The sequence below is a fragment of the Mustela erminea genome, chromosome 4 (assembly GCF_009829155.1).
Source record: "Mustela erminea isolate mMusErm1 chromosome 4, mMusErm1.Pri, whole genome shotgun sequence".
Classification (NCBI taxonomy): domain Eukaryota; kingdom Metazoa; phylum Chordata; class Mammalia; order Carnivora; family Mustelidae; genus Mustela; species Mustela erminea.
In genome coordinates this window covers 14565337-14584772 of record NC_045617.1, presented here as the reverse complement: position 1 = coordinate 14584772, position 19436 = coordinate 14565337, and the positions used below count along the sequence as shown (strand labels likewise).

Genomic DNA, 19436 nt, shown 5'->3' with positions numbered 1-19436 from the left:
AATGAGGGCCCTTTTGCCCCCTCAATATTCTTTTAAACCCCCTCATCTTGTCCCCAAACATCCTTTCTTTCTTACCAGGGTTGGCTGGGGTGCAGGTAAGGGTTCTCCTGATGCTGTCCTGTGTCCCCTTTCTCAAGAGGCAGGTAAGAGTGTGAGGGCTCCAGGCAGATGTACCAGCCCCATTGGTGGCTGGCTTGGTCCTCAAGAGACTGGTCGTATCACCCCCTGGGGAAAAGCCAGGACCTCACGGCTTCAATGTTTCCACCCGCCAGGACTTTCCACTTCTGTTCTGTCCCATCGTTGGATGAAGTCTTCAAAAATTAAATAGAAATGCACCTCACCCATCCCTCTGGTTGCTTCACAGGCTTATTTAGAAAGGCACAGAAAGATTAGAAGATTTTTCTTAGTCAAAACTAAACTTTTTTCTCAGCCACATTTAACACTTGATTCTTCCGTGATGGGAGATGCCTCGTCAGTCAAGTAATCATAACGCGGAGAAGCAAGGGCCCTGCCATCTCTTGGTGCTGGTCTCCATGAGTAATATCTCATTGTGTGGTGATTTTCCTGAGCAGCAACATTTGTCTGTTGTAGGGCTGGACTGCCCCGACCCCACTACTTGGGAGGAGTAGCAGGGAAGTGAGGTAAGAGCGTGGCCCCATCTCCGGGAAGGGCGCCTGCAGCTCATTCTCTGCCACAGCTCACAGCCTTTCCAGAAGCAGGAGGATGGGAAACTTTAATTAACACAGGTTTCTCTTATTTAAAATAAGAACAACTCAACTCTGATCTGTTCCCTCAGTGAGGTTCTGGGGAAAAGAGATAGGAATCATCTGACAGTAGAAAACAGAATGCTCGGGGCACCTGGGTGGCTCAGTGGTTAAAGCCTCTTCCTTCGGCTCAGGTCGTGGTCTCAGGGTCCTGGGATCAAGCCCCGAGTCGGGCTTTCTGCTCAGCGGGAATCCTGCTTCCTCCTCTCTCTCTGCCTGCTTCTCTGCCTACTTGTGATCTCTGTCAAATAAATAAAATCTTAAAAAGAAAAAGAAAACAGAACGCTCATGTGAGGAAAATTCAGTAGGGAGAAGTCTTGAATATAGTCTAAGAGTGGGCCGTTAAGTCTTCAGGGAGGGTGGCTTTGTGAGTTGAGTCTTACCGGAGAGGATAGAAAGAGTGGTAAGAGGAGATGGGGAAGTTCTTTTCAACAGTCAGACTAAAGTCACGTCAGGTGTCTGTTTCTAATGCAAGCCCCCAGGTCATACCCCCCAGAGATGGGATGAGAAGGTCTGTAGTGACCCCGGGAACTGGGAGAACTAATAATCCTCAAGGAACCCTCGTTGAGATGTCACTCAGGCTACAACATCATGGAAACCATGGCAGGCAGCTTCAGGTTGAGTACCTCAGTTTGGTTTAGATTCTCCAAGTAGAGCAGGATTTGTGCACTAAATGCCCACAGGAGTTAGATTGGGACAGGTAGTGGGCAGAGTTAATAGGATATAAAGGCAAATGTAAAAACTGTCTCTTCGTGCTCTTCAAGTGACAACAACCATGTCACCCCTGCCATAATTGGCAAGCAAGAGTATATACCCAAGGCACCAGAGCTTTCCATGTTCAAGGGAAGCCTGAAACCTGGGCTTTATATAAATCCTCCTCTTCCAGTTATTAAAGGATGGATTAAAAGTCCATGAGCACCAAGCAATTCCACGATGGCCGCTGGCTGGCAAGATCGGAGGGGCAGAATAAAATCTTATTATATTTGGACTTGAATGGTGGATGAAAACTCTATTTCTTCTAGCAGGTAATGAAAAGCAACAGAAGGTTTTGGAGTAGAGTAGGGATGTGAACAGGAGAGCTTTAAGAAAATCCACATAGCTGTTGAGTATCCTTGGGATGGAAAGGAGATGTGGTCTCCGTGAGAAGGTTAGTGTGGGGTTTCTTCCAACTGGGCAAAGGGAATAGAGAAGAAAGGGGGCTGTGAAAAATGCTGGGGACTAGAAGGTCAGTGGATTTGATTAGCTGTGGGAAGGGGAAAGGGAAAGAAATCATCCAGAGTCCTTTATGTCTAAATGTGCGCTACCTGCGATCATCTTTTTTTCTTTCATATATACTTATGTTTCAGCTTCTCTTATTCTCCACAAAGGATCATTTAGGTTGTGCTATGCTAAGTGCCTGCTTAGTATGTAAATTTAGAGTCATTTCTCCAGGGGGGAGAAAAAAAATCACAGACAACATATTTTATAGTATCTATAATAAATGCAAATAAATCAATACAAACAAAACTTGGCTTTAGCAAACTGTACATACATAAATAACTTTTCTTTGACTGTAACATTCAACTTTTTTTCACATAAAGCCTTTCATGATCTTATTTATTACATCCAGTTTTTCTTTATACCTTTAAAAAAAGTGCCTTTAGATTTACAGCTTGTGCTTCTAAAGCAAAGGTTAGAATCTCATGCCCCAAAGGAAACAAGGTAAAAAGAAAGGTGCCATATAAGCTCTTAAAAACTGTATGTTACAAGGTTCTAAAATCTCTTCAGCATTGGTTGGTTGGTACATTGCTCGATGCCAGCATGGCTCCCAGGAGAGTCCTTTATTGAATGGATGGAGCAGTGCTGTGGGAGAGCTGCTCAGTCTAGTGACGTCTTGGGTGTGCATAGGATGAGCCAATGGCCCAGAATTCATGAGTCCAGAGAACGTTGGAGGTCCTCAATCTCTTTAGCGCTGAGGCTCAGAGTTTGTCTGTCTGTTCTCCTCCTGTCCTAGTTTACCATCCACCTTTGGAGCCATGATTTCATCCACGGGACATGGAGGAGAGCTAAAGCTGCCGCACCGAGGGCATTCGCCAAGATTCGGGTCCTGTTTTTGCTAGCTTGGGATCCCTTTTGGCCAAACCCTCCTTCTGCTCCCAGCACCGCTGCAGATGGCGTCTGCTTGGTTCAGAGCGGAGGAGGGCCGTTTGTGTATCTGAGCATGGGGTGGAATGATCGGGCAAAGTTGTTGGAGAGGGCGCAGCTGTAGTCCTCCTCTGACATCGGCACGAGGCAGGCGAGCCCGATGAGGAGCAGCAGGAGAAGCTGAAGCGGAAGAGCCGCTCGGAGGACTCTGAACCAGAAGGCTCGGCCGGACCGAGCGGGCCGAGGCTCAGAAAGGGAGGAATCGGAGCCACCTTTTATGGACCTGAGAGGAGAATCAACATAAATAACTCAAGTATCTCCAGTGTTGGACGGATGCTGCTTTCTGCTTCCTCACCTTCCCGAAAGCTAAACCCCACCTGTCCTGGCAATGAGCGGGCGGCCTTCTGCAGTATGCCCGCGTGATCTCCCCACCACCACAAGAAGAGTTTTTTTTTTTGGACACATCACTGATGAAAAAATAAACATTTAGTCAGTCAACGTAAGGCAACTAATTGGTTTTCAAATCCCATCCCTTAATTTGGTAAAACACTTTCCATCCACAAAGATAACTGCTCTACACACATCCGACCAGCATAGATCAAGCAGATCCAGGATAATTAAAATGTGGATGTTTGATGCAGGACATTTTGGTTTAAGGGTGTCAGCAGCACCTTTAGGCAAAATTAGTTGCTGTCAGAATTATGCAAAGTATCCCATCGTGCCATCTTGGATGGGCCGAAACCTATGCAGCAAAGTTAAGAACAGCGGCAGCCATCTTGAAGAGAGTCAAAGTTCAAATAGTCTTAGAGTAGACCCTGGTTTCATCTTGCACTGAATCAGCATCTGACCCTGAGCCATGTGGGTCCCAAAGCTGTCTGTGAAATGGTGGCAGCACAGTTAGCCTACAGAGCACTTGTGTGGGATGGCGTAGATTCTAGGCCAATCCTATCTATTGCTAGCTCTGTGACTTTGGGAAACAGACACCATTTTCGGAGAATAGATGATCTTTTTGAAGGCTCCTTCTAGGCTCACAGTTCCAAGTTTTCCTATCTACTTCCATTTTCCCTTCTAATGTTAAATAGTACATTAGAGATTAAGTATGAATTTCAGCATTCTTAAGAAAGACTGCAAAATTCTGAATATGGAAGTGAAGTCCTGGGTGAGGTACACTATTTTCTCTTTGTGAGTATCCACTAATGTCTTATGTGGTTATGAGCAGAAAAGCCGTAGAAGGAAATGGTATTTACAAGAGGCATTTTGTACACACATACACACAAAACACTCCACGAACAAAAAGAATATATGTACCAATGAGACACATTCCCCCATACCTACTATGAATTTCCTAATGGTGATAATATCACTAAGTGTTATAATATCACTTAGGGTAAAGACACTGAATATGAGGCCACTGGAGAAATAAGAAAGTTTAAAAACTATATTGGTTACTCTACATTTTTCTCATAAGAAAACATTATGTTTCCAGGTATCCTATAAGCCATTAATTTCTGAAAACAGATTACATTCATATCAGTGAGGGATAAGGGGTGGCACCAAAGAAAATAAATGTTAAGACAAAAAAACAGACACAAATCCCTTAAAAGAGAACAGAGGGAGTACTCGAAGCTTTCTTATTACACCATCATGAGACAAGCAGAGTACTCGGGCAGGAGCTCCAAACAGCCACATACCACACTGCGTTTCTAGAATGGTTCTTGCAGTTTCATGAAACAAACAAACAAAACAACCCAAAAACAAATTGTTGGCCCAAATTGTTGTATTCTTGTCCGAGGTCTACGACTAACATCTGTGTAACCTTGAACAACTCACTTCACTTCTGAGTGTCAATAGCTTCAAACCTTCCAAATTAGATTAGATGGTCTTCCAACTTGAAAGTTCCATATTTTATACATTTTATGTCTTCTACAAGTTGGTCAGTATAGGCTACCAACTGGGAGGCCATAAGAGTTTAATCACCATCTAGTGGTCAAACTGATTAACTGCCCTTAGGCTCAGGCCACCGAGCTACTCCTCATAAAGTAAGTAGGAAAAGTTGTATATTTTTGTGAAAATATAGTAGAACATACATGAAGTATGTCACATATCTATTAGTGGAAGGAGAAAACATACTTCTCAAGCTTTCAGATTATAAAATATTCCTGTTGAAATATCTAGGGAATATCTAGTTCATCTTCTAACTCCATACATAAGTGGCTAAGGAGGGTTAACATTGACTCTTCTAATCACTGGGCAACACACTAAGCACTTATCTTATTCTCTCACTTAATCCCTTCGATAGTCTCCATGTGCTCATTACCGTTATAGATGACGAAAAGGAGACTCAGATAGAGTAGCCGGCTCAAGGTTATACAGTTAGCAAGTGGCAGCATTAAGATTTCAACCCTGAGGGGTGCCTGGGTGGCTCAGTGGGTTAAGCTGCTGCCTTCGGCTCAGGTCATGATCTCAGGGTCCTGGGATTGAGTCCCACATGGGAGGGGAGGGTCTCTGCTCAGTAGGGGGCCTGCTTCCCTTCCTATCTCTCTGCCTACTTGTGATCTCTGTCAAATAAATAAATAAAATCTTAAAAAAAAAAAAAAAGATTTCAACCCTGAGATCTTTTAAGTCCCAGAACTTGGACTCTCTGGATCACTTGTCCCAAATCACACAGTGAAATGGAGAGCTCTAGCAGGAAGCAGGGTTCCCAAGTCACGCCCTACCACCCTCTCTGCAACATTTTGTTGTTTGATGACAGGAATGAAGGTCGCCCAGGCCATACTCACGTATCTCACATGTAGAAGCAAAGAAGACAACGCTTGTATCCTAAAATACCTGGAGGTGAGTGGTTTCCTTGGGTCTGAAATAAATGCTTCTAATTGTAAAGCCTCAGAGTATCACACAGACCAACTTAGTATTATGGACATAAGAGCATTTTGTTTTGAGGCTATTGTACAATCTTGGGCAAGTAACTTAGTCTGTCTTGTCTTCAGTTTTCTCATTTGCAAAGACAAGTGGTGCATTAATTTTCTCAAATCATTTTGGGTCTGACAATGTATGAATTCAATAGTTTGCCTTAAAGTGTGTCGAGAAGAATGGACAGTCACCCATGAACTCTGGATTGAATTTTCCTTCACTGTATTTTTCCTTTGAGCTGAAAACATGCCCTGGCAAACACCACGCATCACCTGTCCCTGGATGAGTTATAACAGGAGCACCAAAGCCAATTCTACATTTCCTCATTCAATATTTAAATAAAATGAAGTTGATTTCTAACAGTCTCTTTCTTTCGAAGACAGACATTTAAGGACATTAGTGACGGGCAAGTCTGTGCATATACTTAACAGTCCAATTTGACTGACCGTGGTGAAGAGCCCGTTTGTCAATTATTACCTTCTCTGAGCAAGGAAGCCAGAGATCAAGATGAAAACAGGGGCTGCACTTTGACAAGTCCGCTCCTGAGAAACACTAGAAAGGTCACCATCTTTGGAATATGGGCTCATGTGTTACAGAGTCTGTTGAAGGACATGGCACATTTAACAGCATCAGAGCATTTCTTATTAAAATTTAATTAGCATGGGCCTTCTAACGTTGAAGAATGCTAACCTGGGGAGAAGTAATGGGCTGAGGTAGGGCCAGAGAGAACACACGGTGCTGAGCGGGCTTCCGTGCAGTTGGCTGCTCTTGGAAATGTCTACTTTTATCTACTGAAATAAATGCCATCCCCTTGGGACAATTATCAGGGTATCAACATGCCCAGAATTGCCTCTCCTAGGACGAACCTGTACTAGAGCTCTTAGTACCAGCAGGATAATGGTGCCCAGGTAAAAGGGCACTTTTAATATTTATCTATTGACCTAAGGGCACCTGTTTCCAGAGTCTTGGGAAATCTGACAAGGGAAAGAACAAAGACTACTCATTAACTAGTCACTCATCACTCTCCGATGGCCTTATTACATAAATAGATGCGAGCTGAGATTGTGTTTATAGAGGAAAAATGAAATGTGTGAACTTATCCAAGAAACTCAGTCCATGGAGCTGTTCCAGACAATTCTGCCCAGCAAAAATGTGCTTATGCTCTCCAAGTAAATATTTAGTTTATCGTTTTTCTCTCTCCCCTCACTCGAATTTCTGGGTAAATAGCTGCCCAGGAGTTGTTTAATCTCTTTCCCTAAATACATACAGTTGTAGGAGAAGGAAGAAGGTAGGGGAAGAACCAGGACAAAATAACACACCACACACACGAAAGGATGATCCAGGGATGTCAAAAGCCTGAAGAGTTTGCACAAAGTAGGACTCATCTCAAAAATTTTATATAATCAAGGAGAATAAAATGAATTACTTCTGGGCATCAGTCATTTAAAGGCAAGTGAAGAGAAACTTTCAATGCATTTTGTTCCTTGTTTGCTAACAGTGGCAGTGTCCTAACAGGAATTTATTGTGAGAGAGTAGCTAGGTTGTATATGATCTTGCTGTCTGCTCTAGTGTGGATGGCCTTTGTTCCTTGGATGTGTGGTTCAGAAGACAAATTTCCAGAATCAATTTAGGATTTCAGTCTTCTTTTTAAAAAAAAAATGACCCGGCTGGTCCTAAGCAGTGTCAGGCAGCCTTGGGCAGCCCAAGGTCTAGAACTGTTGTGTAAAGGAGCCCTCCCATTCTCTGGCGGAGGGAAGGATTTACAAGCTAGGATCCAGAGTCAGGTCAGCCTGATTCAAATCTATAATCTTCGTGCCTCTGATTTTCAGCGTCCCTGTCTGTGAATTTGGGAATATAGCCATGCCACGGGGATGTGGTAAGAGTTAAATAAGATGACAGATATACAATGCTTAGCATAGTGCTTAGGATACATTAAGCGCTAAATAAATGTCACAATTTATCATTATTATCTTATCATCATTGTTAAAGCAAAGGCGTGCTAACTCATACCATGAGAGACTGGTTGTATAGAGCCTTGTCTCCCAGGAGAAGGGTCCTGATTTCTTAGTAGTTCTTGCAAAGACGTGATACATTTGCCAAAGTGGTTGACCTTTTCCTGGGGAACACTGGGAATGCATACCTCAAAATATCAGAAAAGAAACATTGGCGCTTTACCCTACAACTGTTCTCAGCCTTGGTGGCCAGCCTGTCCTAGTAGTACACCGGTATAGACCGAGGCTCTCTGAATGCCTACGGATAGTAGATCCCATCAGAGCCTGACAAAAGACTTGAAAAAAAATTCCATAAGAAATTGGACAGTGGGGGCATCTGGGTGGGTCAGTGGGTTAAAGCCTCTGCCTTCAACTCAGGTCATGATCCCAGAGTCCTGGGATTGAGCCCCACATTGGGCTCTCTGCTCCGCGGGGAGCCTGCTTCCTCCTCTCTCTGTCTGCCTGCCTCTCTGCCTACTTATGATCTCTGTCAAATAAATAAATAAAATCTTTAAAAAATGCTTATTAAAAAAAAAAAAAGAAACTGGACAGTGTTTACAGTAAAGTGCTCACAGTTTTTTTCCCCTTCCTTTCATCTGCTGCTTCTTTTTCCACCTTAGTTCTCTGTGTAGAAGGTACCAGAGACCAAAGGTGTCTGAGGAAACTTTGCATGTCTGAACATTTAGAATATGTTTCAGAATTTGTGGTTAACTTTTGGAATGAAGTCATCACTTCACTGTATCCACACTATAGAGTAATTTCTCCTTTGCCTTGCTGGAGCCGGAGTAAAATCTTCCCGTGTGTCATCTTTAAATAATCGACAGTAGAGTTGGGAAAACTTACTGGTGATTGCGTTAGATGATTTTTAAGTCAAAAGAAGAAAAATAAAATGCAGCTGGACCACCATAAACATTCCTTCTTAAATCTATTTAATCTAAAAATGACGAAGGATTACTATGAATGTCTTTCAAATGTTCATAATTTTCAGGGAGTCTTGAGGAGCTCCTTGTAATGGATTTGGGAATCTGCAGGTTCTGACACATGGCAAGGACCATGTGGTAGTGATTTTGTAAGCCCAGAACGTAAATGTAGTAGGGATACAGTAAATACTGGCATCAAGTTATATGTAGGCTTAGAATATTAGATACGAGGACACAGAAATGTAGCTATAAGATCAACCTGAAATGATAAACAGCAGGTAAACAACTGTATCGTGAACACCAGACCTTAAACAACAAAAACAATGTAAGAACCCCCTTCCTTCAAACGGTTTCTTCCAGCTCAGCCTCTTTCCTCTCTTTGAAAGAAAATGTGTCTACCATTTTCCATGGCAGATCGGTGGGGTCAACATTCTAAACTGTGTGTGCTTTCAAATTTGCTGGACCAGTGCAAGATCAAACACAAGGTACTCTCAAGTCTCAACGTAAAGGAACACCATGACAGCTTGGATAATGAGTGAATTAATTCTTTCCCAGCGGACTCCGCATTCCATTGTCGGGGCTGGGTGCACCCCAAACAGAGGTGCCAAGAAATTAAGAAGTCCAAGAATGTTCAACCACAACCTGGCTGCCAAGGGGTTTGATGACATCTGCCCTTCAGGTGTAGATCATTCGTATTCCAGACCCTCTACGGAGCAAAGTAAACACTGTGCTGTGTGCTCAGAAAGATGTTAATAAATAGCGCTGGGCAGAGCAGAGCTGAAAGGCACCTGTGGATGTCACAGGAAGAGGGTGGCTGTCCCAGCTGCAAAGCCCCATTAGGAGACACACTGAAGCACCTGCTGCCCTAGAAGATGATGCCTTGGACATTTTCAGAAGACCCATGCGACTGAAATAATTGGGGCTACAGACTGATGTGATATTTAGGAACCAAAAGGTGGTTGCTATTGGTGTTGCATAGTAATGTAAAAGACCATCATTGATGTCAACCAAAGAACTGATCTCTGGCATCCTAAAAGGACTGCTAGAGGGACATTGCCCATCTCTGTTCATGGCGTATCAGCAATCGGTAGTGGACAAGATGGACAAAACAATAATCTGTCTTTAGTACGTGATTGGCTTTTCTTCACAGGGGACTAAGAGAACATCAGAGCAGCTGTAGATCTCCATCATTATCTTTAAAAATCCTTGTGAGTTTTTCTCCATTCATATTTCATTATTGATGTATTATAGACAAAAAAAAAAAAGAAAAGAAAACCCACAAAATTGTCATCAAACCAAACCAAAGGGAAAGAAAAAAAAAAAGCGCAAGGCTTAAAACCAAAAAGCACATCAAAGTACATTCTGTATTGCTTCAGCTGAGTAGGAATCACCCAATCAAACATCCAGTCCCTTCAGCGCGCAGCTGGAAAACGAAAACTATTACTCAGGGATCGCTTTCAGCTCTACACTTCCTGGCCCCTCTTGAGATTCTAGCTCAGGAATGGTAAGTTTCCAGAGGGGCAAACTACGTGAACAGTCTGCTTGGGCTTGGAACGAAAAATTAGCTCCAGGGACAGTATTTTCATGTCTAAAAAGTCAACCCGGGGAACACGAACTGAGTAGTGAAAGGGCAGAGCAGCACAGACATCACACCAACAACGAAGAAGGCAAAGCACCAGTAAGGGCAGAAACAAGGGGCTGTTGGAAGCCAGGCGTGAAGCACGGAGCGGCAGCTGTGCGTGGGCTCTCGGGGCGCCCCCTGGCAGGGGCGCTGACTTCCCTCGTCCCTAGCGTGAAAGAGCTTGCCAAGTGTCAGGAAGGTGAGTGACTGAGTGTGCTGGCAGAAGAGAAGTTTTGGGATAAGCAAAAGAGAGAAGGTGCTTATAAATGTTAAATAATACCAAATTAGGACTTGCCGTTTTGAGAATTCAAAACCCACAATCTGGATAAAACATGAAAATAAAAGAAAAAGCTGGGGATGTTAGTATATTTTATTCAGATTTGTGGGTTCTGTGAGTGGTAAAATAATTCATTGATCTATTACCTGTCTTATTGTAAAATCTAGAAATAAAGAGGATGATGAAAGTCTGCCATGAATCAAATGTGCCATCCACGGCACCGAATCCTTCCACGCACACAGAATACGATGGGACAAAAAGTACCAGATGGCCTATGTATAGTTAGATGAAATTCTGGTGGGATCCAAATATTTTGGACTCCGGGCTTTACTTATACTTTGCACTTAGAAAAGTCTCTTCCAATTTACTAGAAAAAGGGTGTGCGGATGAAACAAGAAATTTCTCAACTACCCTGAGGCAGACCAGATAGAGGCCTACCTAAATCATGGACCATTTTCATCATCCTCTTGGAGTTCTAGAACAGTGTGGAAACCAGGAGAATAAGGTACCTGCTATGTGGACTGCTGACAGAGGGTCCAGGCTGTGAGAGACTACATTTGCCTCGTGGCTGTTTGCAATGAACAGGGGTAAAGAAAGAAGAATGTTCAGTCCAGGCAAATAAAGACAAGCTACTGAAAAAAAAAATGAACTAAAAGTGCGGCAAAGGAAAAATAAATCAAATGAAATGATCAGTACCCATGAATTCAGGAAACTGGCTTTTCTTTTATGGAAGAAATGAAACAAATTCAAATCTCTAGCATTGGTCACTGAGGAAACAATGGGGGTTTGGAGTTCCCACTATAGTGGGTATATTTTCTCCCATTTTTCATGGTCTAAACACAGGTGACTACACCAGCCAAGGATTCACTTACAATAACTATGAAGGTCAATATGGCTTGCACACCATTATTTCTTAGTCTTCTAGAACACTGAAACAGTATTGAAATTCTCGGCAGATAAAAAATAACAACGGCAATATGAGATTTTTCTTTGTAGAATGCTGAGGACCCGACAAGTTAAATCAGGGCTAGAATTTGACTCGAAAAGCCAGTATTCCTTCACATTCTTAAACTAGGATCTATAGGAAACTAGTGAATGTAGTAAAAAACAACCCTAAATAAGATAATAACATTTATCAGCATAGAACTTAAGTGTTTATAACAAAAATAGTACAAACAAAATCAATACTTCTAGAAACTAAGGAAAATGGGATGTAATAAAAATGAATATAATCATAAAGCCGGACAAAAAAATAACAAAACAAAAACAAGCTTCTAATTACACAGAGAAATCAAAGTATAGAGGGTAGCAGGGGCCAGATTCGTCTTTCCGTCCTCACAGAATGCCAGTGAGGCAGCCTCCCGAAGGTTCTATGGCTGAGGCCTCTTGAGCTGTTGCCTCTGCGTGGGCAGCACAGTCGCCCAAAACCGTCAGAACCACCTTTAGGAGCTTCTTCGCTTGAGAGTTCAAAAGAACCTCCACTTGTCTCAGACATTCACGGGTCTCATGAGACGCTCTCAGTTTTGTCTGCTTCTGGCTGAGACGCCCCTTTACCTGGAACCTACGATTTTAGGTGGACTCTGGTGCTAGTGGTTTGAAGGGAGGAGCCACCAAAGAAACAAGGATACACCATGCTGTCGATGGCCCTTGGAGCAAGAGAAATAATTTGTCTCCCTGTACCAACCACAGCTCGAGCCCTCCTTCTTTGGAAAAACAGAATGTTCTTTTCCATTCCTGAGTGCATGTGGGGAGGGCATGCCGCAGGGCTGAGGAAACACCACTTGGCTGGGTTACTGTGTGACAACCCTCTTCTGTAGGGGGACTCCTGCTCTCCCCAGGGGGAGCCTATGGACCCTGAGGTAGGTATAGATAGTGTCGCGTCCCTGGGTTCCCTCCCATGGGCCAACTGAAAAGGACCAGTGGAAAGTTACCGTTCTTTGTCTGTTTGGGGTGCTTCTTCCGGAAGTAGGACTCACAGATCCCGAAGTGTCCAGCTCATCAGCCGAAGACCAGGAAGACAAATCCTATGTAGGAAACAGATTCCTCCAATGACTCCGTGTCCCAAGGCCATGCTGGCTTGGTCATCCCCAAGGCATTTACCAGCCCATCCCCCGCCCCCATCCTCTGTAAAATCAAACCATTCCTTGGGCAAAATCGAATCAGACAACTGTAAGAACAGAACCTGATTCTTCTAACATATCAGGACTTTTCTGGTTGTAAATTTGTTCCTGCTGGGAAACACGGCACAGTTTTGCTACTCCTAGGTCACTTACAGCTTTCTTGTTTCTTGATGACACAGATGGGAATGAGTGGAAGGGAAAGGAGCAGAAGGAACTGGTCTCACACTCCAGGTCTCTCGGGCCAGGGAGAGACCAATTCATTTGAGTTAGAAACAAAATATAGTCATCCAGGAGCCTGCTTTTGTAGTACATCTGGTGCTACTGATTTTCAGAGGAGACTGGTCCTTTGCAGGCTTATGACGGGGTGGGGTGTTTGTGTGCTCAAAACAAGATTTCGCAACTGATTGTTTGAAGTCTCACCAAGCCCCTCTGTCTCTACAGACGCATTTCTCAAAACCAATAATATGGCCATGATGCAGTAGATTTAAGAAAAAAATCTAAAAATCTAGATTTAAAAATCTAGATTAAAAAAAAAAATCTAAAAAGTAAATGAGCAGAAGACATTCTCTGTGAATGAATTGCCGTCTATGTCAGGAGATCTCTTGCCTCCCAGTGTTTGAATACAAAACTCAGATGCCATGACTGGTTATGATCTACCACAGCCATGTGAATGAAAATGTGAAAACGTGTGAATTCGTAAATAAACAGGTAAAATACAATACCACAGTAGAGACGGTAAAGGGTTAGCGGTAACAATTGTAAGAGGTTTTTTTTTTGATGTAATAGAATCAAAAGCAGTGTCCTAGTATAAAAGTTTGAGTCCCTTTTTTGAATTTTCAGACAGGGCTTGTGAGAGCAGTGATTGAGAGCGGGCGCTTTATTTTGACAAGTACTATATTCAAAGTACTTCTAAAAATGGATAAAGATGATGCTTCTTTGGTTTTCTCTAAGAGATGCCACACAATGATGTCTGCTTAGAGCTTACCTGCTGACTGCTTGACATGTCTAATAGCTTCTCCAGCTCCTTGATGTGACGACTGACCTCCTTCAAGAGAAGTTTGAGCCGATTTCCAATTACGTGGACTTTTTCTTTGGCTTCCAAACAGTCTGTGCCTTCAGCGTTCACCAGGAGTTGGCAAGACATGTCTTGCAGTGAGGCCACTCTGAGCTGGGATTCCAAGAGCTCATGCCTTATTTGCTACGTGCATGATAAGAAATGCTTTACTAACAACTTTTGATATTTGGGGAAAATTCCAAAAAGGCAGAATGACCTCAGTTTAACTTAGCGGGCAATTAAACCCGAATATCCGAATGCTGTGCTCACATAAGGAAGAATGAAGCAGCCTGTGGCATTTGGGAATTGGGGTCTGCCTCTGCCAAAAATAGTCTATAAGTCCCCTGAACCTTTCTGATCTCAAGTTTTCTCATTTCAGAAAATGATAATACTCTTTCCTGCCTGGTTCACAGTAAGTATATTAAAAGGTTCAAATTGGTGATTATACATGAAAGTGCTTAAAATATCAAGTACTTAGCAAAAGAAACATAAGATATTCTTTTATACAGAAAGAGAAAAATTAACATACAAATATAGCAAAACTCAGGTATGTCTAACGCTGATCTTTGTTCAACATTTTTTGAAGGCTATAGTAGTGATTCATTATTTATAACTACTATCTTAGGTCAAAAGTCAGTAAAAATGCCACTGCATAGCTATTCCCTCTTGGTTTCAAAGACCTTTATGGTACTGAATCAAAAGCTATCAATTCTGTTGGTTAGGTTAGTAAGCATTAAATGTTGAGAAATGACATTTTGAAAACACAGGAAGCTACAAAATGCAAATCATTTTCTCCTAATGGAACTCAAATATACTGCTTTATCTTCTATAAAATCTCCTAAGTACACTGTACATTATATTGTCTAAAGTTCTTTGTATAAGAATCTATGTCAAGATTCTGCAAATTTCCTTTTGAATTCGGTGCTAGAAAAAGTTTCTTTCTCCTTGAGAACTGGCATGTTTTCTTCGCCTCAGATAATGAAAATAACCTTTCACATTTTCCTTTTTGTCTTCATTTTCACAAAACAGGATGACAAGGTTACTGTTAAATCTAAATTTCTTCTTCTTTCTTTTTTTTTTTAAGATTCTATTTATTTATTTGAAAGAGTGTGAGTGAGAGCAGGAGCATGAGCAGGGGTAGAGGGAGACGCAGACTCCCCACTGAGAAGGAGTCCAAAGCCCCAGGACCCTGGGGTCATGACCTGAGCTGAAGGCAGACACTTAACTGACTGAGCCACTCAGGTGACCCCACTTAATTTCTTCTTAGAAGTCTTAATGGTCTCTTTCTAAATAATAGTTTCAATGTCCATAAAGATAAAATTTAAGCCACCCAATATACTCTTATTTTATACATAGATGTAACAAATACAGTTTAAATTAAAAATAAGTGTAATTGCCAAAGATCTGCTTTAGTAAAAACAATCTCATTAAGATGAAGAACATCTAAGATTTCTACAACTGAGCAATGACTAAAGGAAGAACCAGATTCTAAAGCTGGTAGACATCGTCTCCTATAAGCATGTTTGCCTCCCCCAGATCAGAAACTATAACAAATAAACAAGAGAAAGTTAGAGACCAGTATGCAAAATGTAACACACACACACACACACACACACACACACACATATATTGTCACCCACATTCTTTTTCTGTGCATGAAATGGAGACTGCTGTGGTGAGTCAGGCTACCAGAGCTCACAGTCTTACCAAGAGCTGCCTGTGATGGTCTTGAAGTGTGTCTGCATCCAGGTTAGAATCAATAGGGACAATTTCATTTTTCCTTCTGTCGATGTTCTCCAGCATAAGAAGCAAACCATGACTCATTTCATGGAAATCCTATGGAGAAAAAAAAAATAGAGTATAAAATCATCTTGAATAATATATTTTTCTTTCCCTCGCAGCTTCAATTTCTAGTCTTTACAGTTGGTGCCCCTGGCGAAAAAATGTTGCATTTAAGGTCTGAGGCACAACTCCTTTCTGAGAAAGGCACCATTGCTGTGGCAATGATCTGAGTTCACATTCTCACCAAGAGCATCTAGTTTGCTGTTTGGGGGGGAATTTGGACATAAGGGAACACTGGCATCGGGTACTTAATTTCTACGGTTACCATTCAGTTTGGAAGGAAACAACTCCGCTCCTGGCTCTTCCCCTCTATTCAAGCCTTCCCATGTCGCAAGGCCTTAATCTGGCTCCCCATGCCCTTCATTCATCCATTTGTTCATTCATTTATTCAACACGTAGTCACTGAAAATCTCTTAAGCACAGGACAGGGAGGGGGCCCACGGTGAAACAACAGCCTGTGTGCCTGCTTTCAGGGTATTCCTGGGGCACATGCGGACCCGGGAAGCAGGTCGGCACTGTGTTCAGATGCCCTCCGATCCCGCTTCGGACCTACAGGGCCCTGCATGATCCGGTCGCTAAGCATCTCCCTGATCTTTCTGATCACTCCCTACCTCTCTGACGACATTCTGATCCCACTGGCCCCTTTTCCGACCTTAAAGACACTAAGCCCTTTCCTGTTTATGGGACATCCCATTGGCTCTGTCTGGCAAAATCCCTCCAGCGTGGGCTCCAAGATGCCTAGAAGTTCCCTGACCTCTATCCCAAAGTGGCTTTTCTCATCTTATCATCAGCACTTGCAAGCATTTTGGTTAAGCAATTACTTGTATTTTTTTAAAAAATGTATTTATTTGTGTGTGTGTGTGTGTGTGTGTGTGAAAGAGACAGAGAGAGAGAGCATAAGCAGGGGGAGCAGCAGGCAGAGGGAGAAGCAGGCTCCCCCCTGAGGAAGGAGCCTGACTTGATCCCAGAACCCTGGGATCATAGCCTGAGCCAAAGACAGACACCTAACCAACTGAGCCACCCAGGCGTCCCAGCAATACTTGCATTTTACTGTTTGTCTTCCCCAACAGAAGCAGAGGCTGAGTTGTATCCTGACTGCTCCGTCAGAGAGTAGGCACTCATCAAATAATTATGGTAAAATGGATGAGCCAGTATTTGTAATGCTCACTTTTGTGTTCAGGAGATGTTCTGCCAACATGCTAAGTATCAGTTGAATGAATGAATGGATGAATGAATGAATGAATGAATGAATGAATGGGTTGGGGCTGAGATAAACTTGTGGGACTAGTTCAGTTAGCTGGATACAAGACAGGGTCCAGCTGCTCGAACTCCTGTTCTGATGTACAGATTCTCCACTATAATGAGTAGTTTGGGCAGGAAGTTATCTTGTTCACATCCTGGCACTGGGGAATGATGGCATCCCTTGAAGCGACCTTGGATAAATCAAGTCCCAGACTCAGCTACCCTGGAAATGTGTGACTCCCACGAACCTGACACTGCATCAGCGCGTCCTGGAGCAGGCCCCGCCACTCCTCCAGCAGCGAGCACACCCGGTCCCAGCGCCCGTTCATCTGGCACAAGCGGTCTTGCAGATCCTGGCTCTTCTCACTGCCGGTCTGGGTGAACTCGGAGCTGCACAGGTTGATGGAGAGGATGATGGCTTTGCGGTGGTCCATGGCTTTCTGGAGCTCCTACAAAGAGAAAGGAGAACCACGAAAGAAAGGAAATAACAATAAAAACATTTAGAGCACGGTTGAAGATCATAGGGAATGCTTCACCCAAATTAAAAGATCCATTCATTAAAACTGGCCTTAATTGAACGGCTAGATAAGAGACAGTGTTGCATACCACCGAGGGCCACACTTTAGGTAAAGGAAATGGATTAGATGTACACTGGGCAACTTGAGTGGCTTTTAAAATATGGTGTAGAGTGAAAGAGTCAGAAACAGAACAGTATATGCAATATAACAGCATTTATGTGATTTAAAAGGCACACGCACACACACAAATCCACATTTTTCATGCATATATGAATGAATACTCATTTGGTATTTAAGAAGGCTTGCCATGGGCTTCAGGAATGGAAATTTAAAAAGTAGGGGGAAAGGATAAATAAACACAATTAAGAGGAACTTCGCAGGAAGCACTGATGACCCTGTACAATGAACTAAGGAGCTGATGAACTCAACTCACAGAATGGGAGTCCAACAGCGCTAAAACCACACACACCCAGATCTGGCTCGAAGAGTTCTGGGCAAGAGGAAATGTTCTGGCCTAAGAATCTCATCACTAGACCAATGGGACTCCAAGTTGTGTGCAGAAGAATGAAATGGGAAACTTGAAAGTCGGCCCAGGCCTCAGCCTCCAGCTGTTTGGACTTGACAGGCACAGAGAGTTAGTGGCCCAGAAGGGGAGAGTCCTGCTGGTGTCCCATGCCACATTCCTGTGATGGCTGAGAGAATGGATGGGTATTTCAACAGCTAACCAATTCAGTTTGGTTTCACAAGAAACTAGACAACTGATTTTTGCACGATGCCTTTCCCAGAAATCTAGAACTATCCCAAGAACTTGCGTAGCACATGATTACACATTAATGATTCAGTATCTGGGTATTGTCGAAACATCCCTAGATTAGTTTCAGGTCGGTGATCCTGCAAACCACATCTGCCCATGTTACATTTTCTTCTAAGTTCTCAACGTTGCTGTTATGTTGCCAGCTTGTCTTAATTTTTCACTTTCCAGAAGATTCTTAAAATGCTGTAATATAGATTTGACCACAGAGATATTGTAAGATCAAGGTATACTGTGGAAAGATACTTGGTTATTCCACAGACTTATCCTCAGGAAACAGACAAGAAGGACTGGGAAGGCATGGGGAGGGGGGCTGCTGCTTATCACAGAGGCTGACGATCAAGGTCTCATTTCCCCACCCTAATCTCACGTAGGTCTCACACTCTGGCCAACATTCATTTTATCAGCTTTTTAAGGAGTCTGTCATCATACACACTGCCTTACATTTTCCCAGACAGGAACTAAAATAATTTAAGTACTCTAGAGAGAACCGTATTTTATAATCCAGATAATATAAATCACATCTCCCATCTGATGCTTCGACCAGAAATCGATGGGGCTAGTGCAGAGGCTAGTTCTATAAGAAGAAATCAGAGCCACAGTGGGGAAGACTCCTTTTTCTGGAAGTTTAAAACAAGCCACCAAAACATCACTCCAAAATAAATGACACACATGAAACCCGAGAGACACAAAAGCAGCACACTTGACCCTTGAGCCTGGAGAGCCTAGGTAGTTCCATTCTGAGGAAGAGTGTATCTCGATGTTCTCCAAAAAAAGAGAAGACCGAGGGAGCTATTAAAAACAAACTGGGCTCTCCGTCCAGAGTATGCTTCCCAAAGTCTCCGCATAGTAATGCACTTTAAGAACTGTACTAAGGAGGAGAGTTAAGACCCGGAGATGGAGCTAAAGGACATGATCCTGTGTGGACAGACAGCCATCCAGGTCAAACTCAAGTGCCCACGCCAGGTGCTCTAGCCCTGATCACTCCACAGTTTTGTTTTGCTGTATTCATTACACTGAAAATTGCTTCTGTGACTGTTATAATCGATTTCAGATGTTCTGCTACCTCCAGAGTGTCCCACAATTTTACTACGTCTCCACAAAGTCACAGAGATGCAGTCTTGGAGAGGAAACCTCTCCAGCTCTAGATACGGACTTGCAGGGACCTGGTCGTTTCTGCATTTCCTTTAAAAGAAGCTAACCAGGTCCCAGAAGTTCCTGGGTGTTTCATGAACTTTTACG

General features: G+C 42.9%; 1 protein-coding gene across 20 annotated transcripts in view; it reads right to left on the bottom strand.

Moving 5' to 3' along the window:
* Nucleotides 1-2222: 2222 nt before the first annotated feature.
* Nucleotides 2223-19436, bottom strand: part of SYNE1 (spectrin repeat containing nuclear envelope protein 1) — a 462745-nt gene continuing 445531 nt past the window's right edge. For 18 of the 20 annotated variants that reach the window (XM_032338689.1, XM_032338697.1, XM_032338702.1 and 15 more), the window contains 6 exons: nucleotides 17114-17314; nucleotides 15489-15617; nucleotides 13713-13925; nucleotides 12539-12631; nucleotides 11117-11175; nucleotides 2223-3171 (listed from right to left, as the gene is read on the bottom strand). In XM_032338689.1, the coding sequence (XP_032194580.1) occupies nucleotides 2931-3171; nucleotides 11117-11175; nucleotides 12539-12631; nucleotides 13713-13925; nucleotides 15489-15617; nucleotides 17114-17314 (936 nt within the window). In that variant the 3' untranslated portion in view covers nucleotides 2223-2930. The remainder of the gene's footprint in view (nucleotides 3172-11116; nucleotides 11176-12538; nucleotides 12632-13712; nucleotides 13926-15488; nucleotides 15618-17113; nucleotides 17315-19436) is intronic. The other 2 variants (XM_032338704.1, XM_032338706.1) reach the window with 1 other exon arrangement.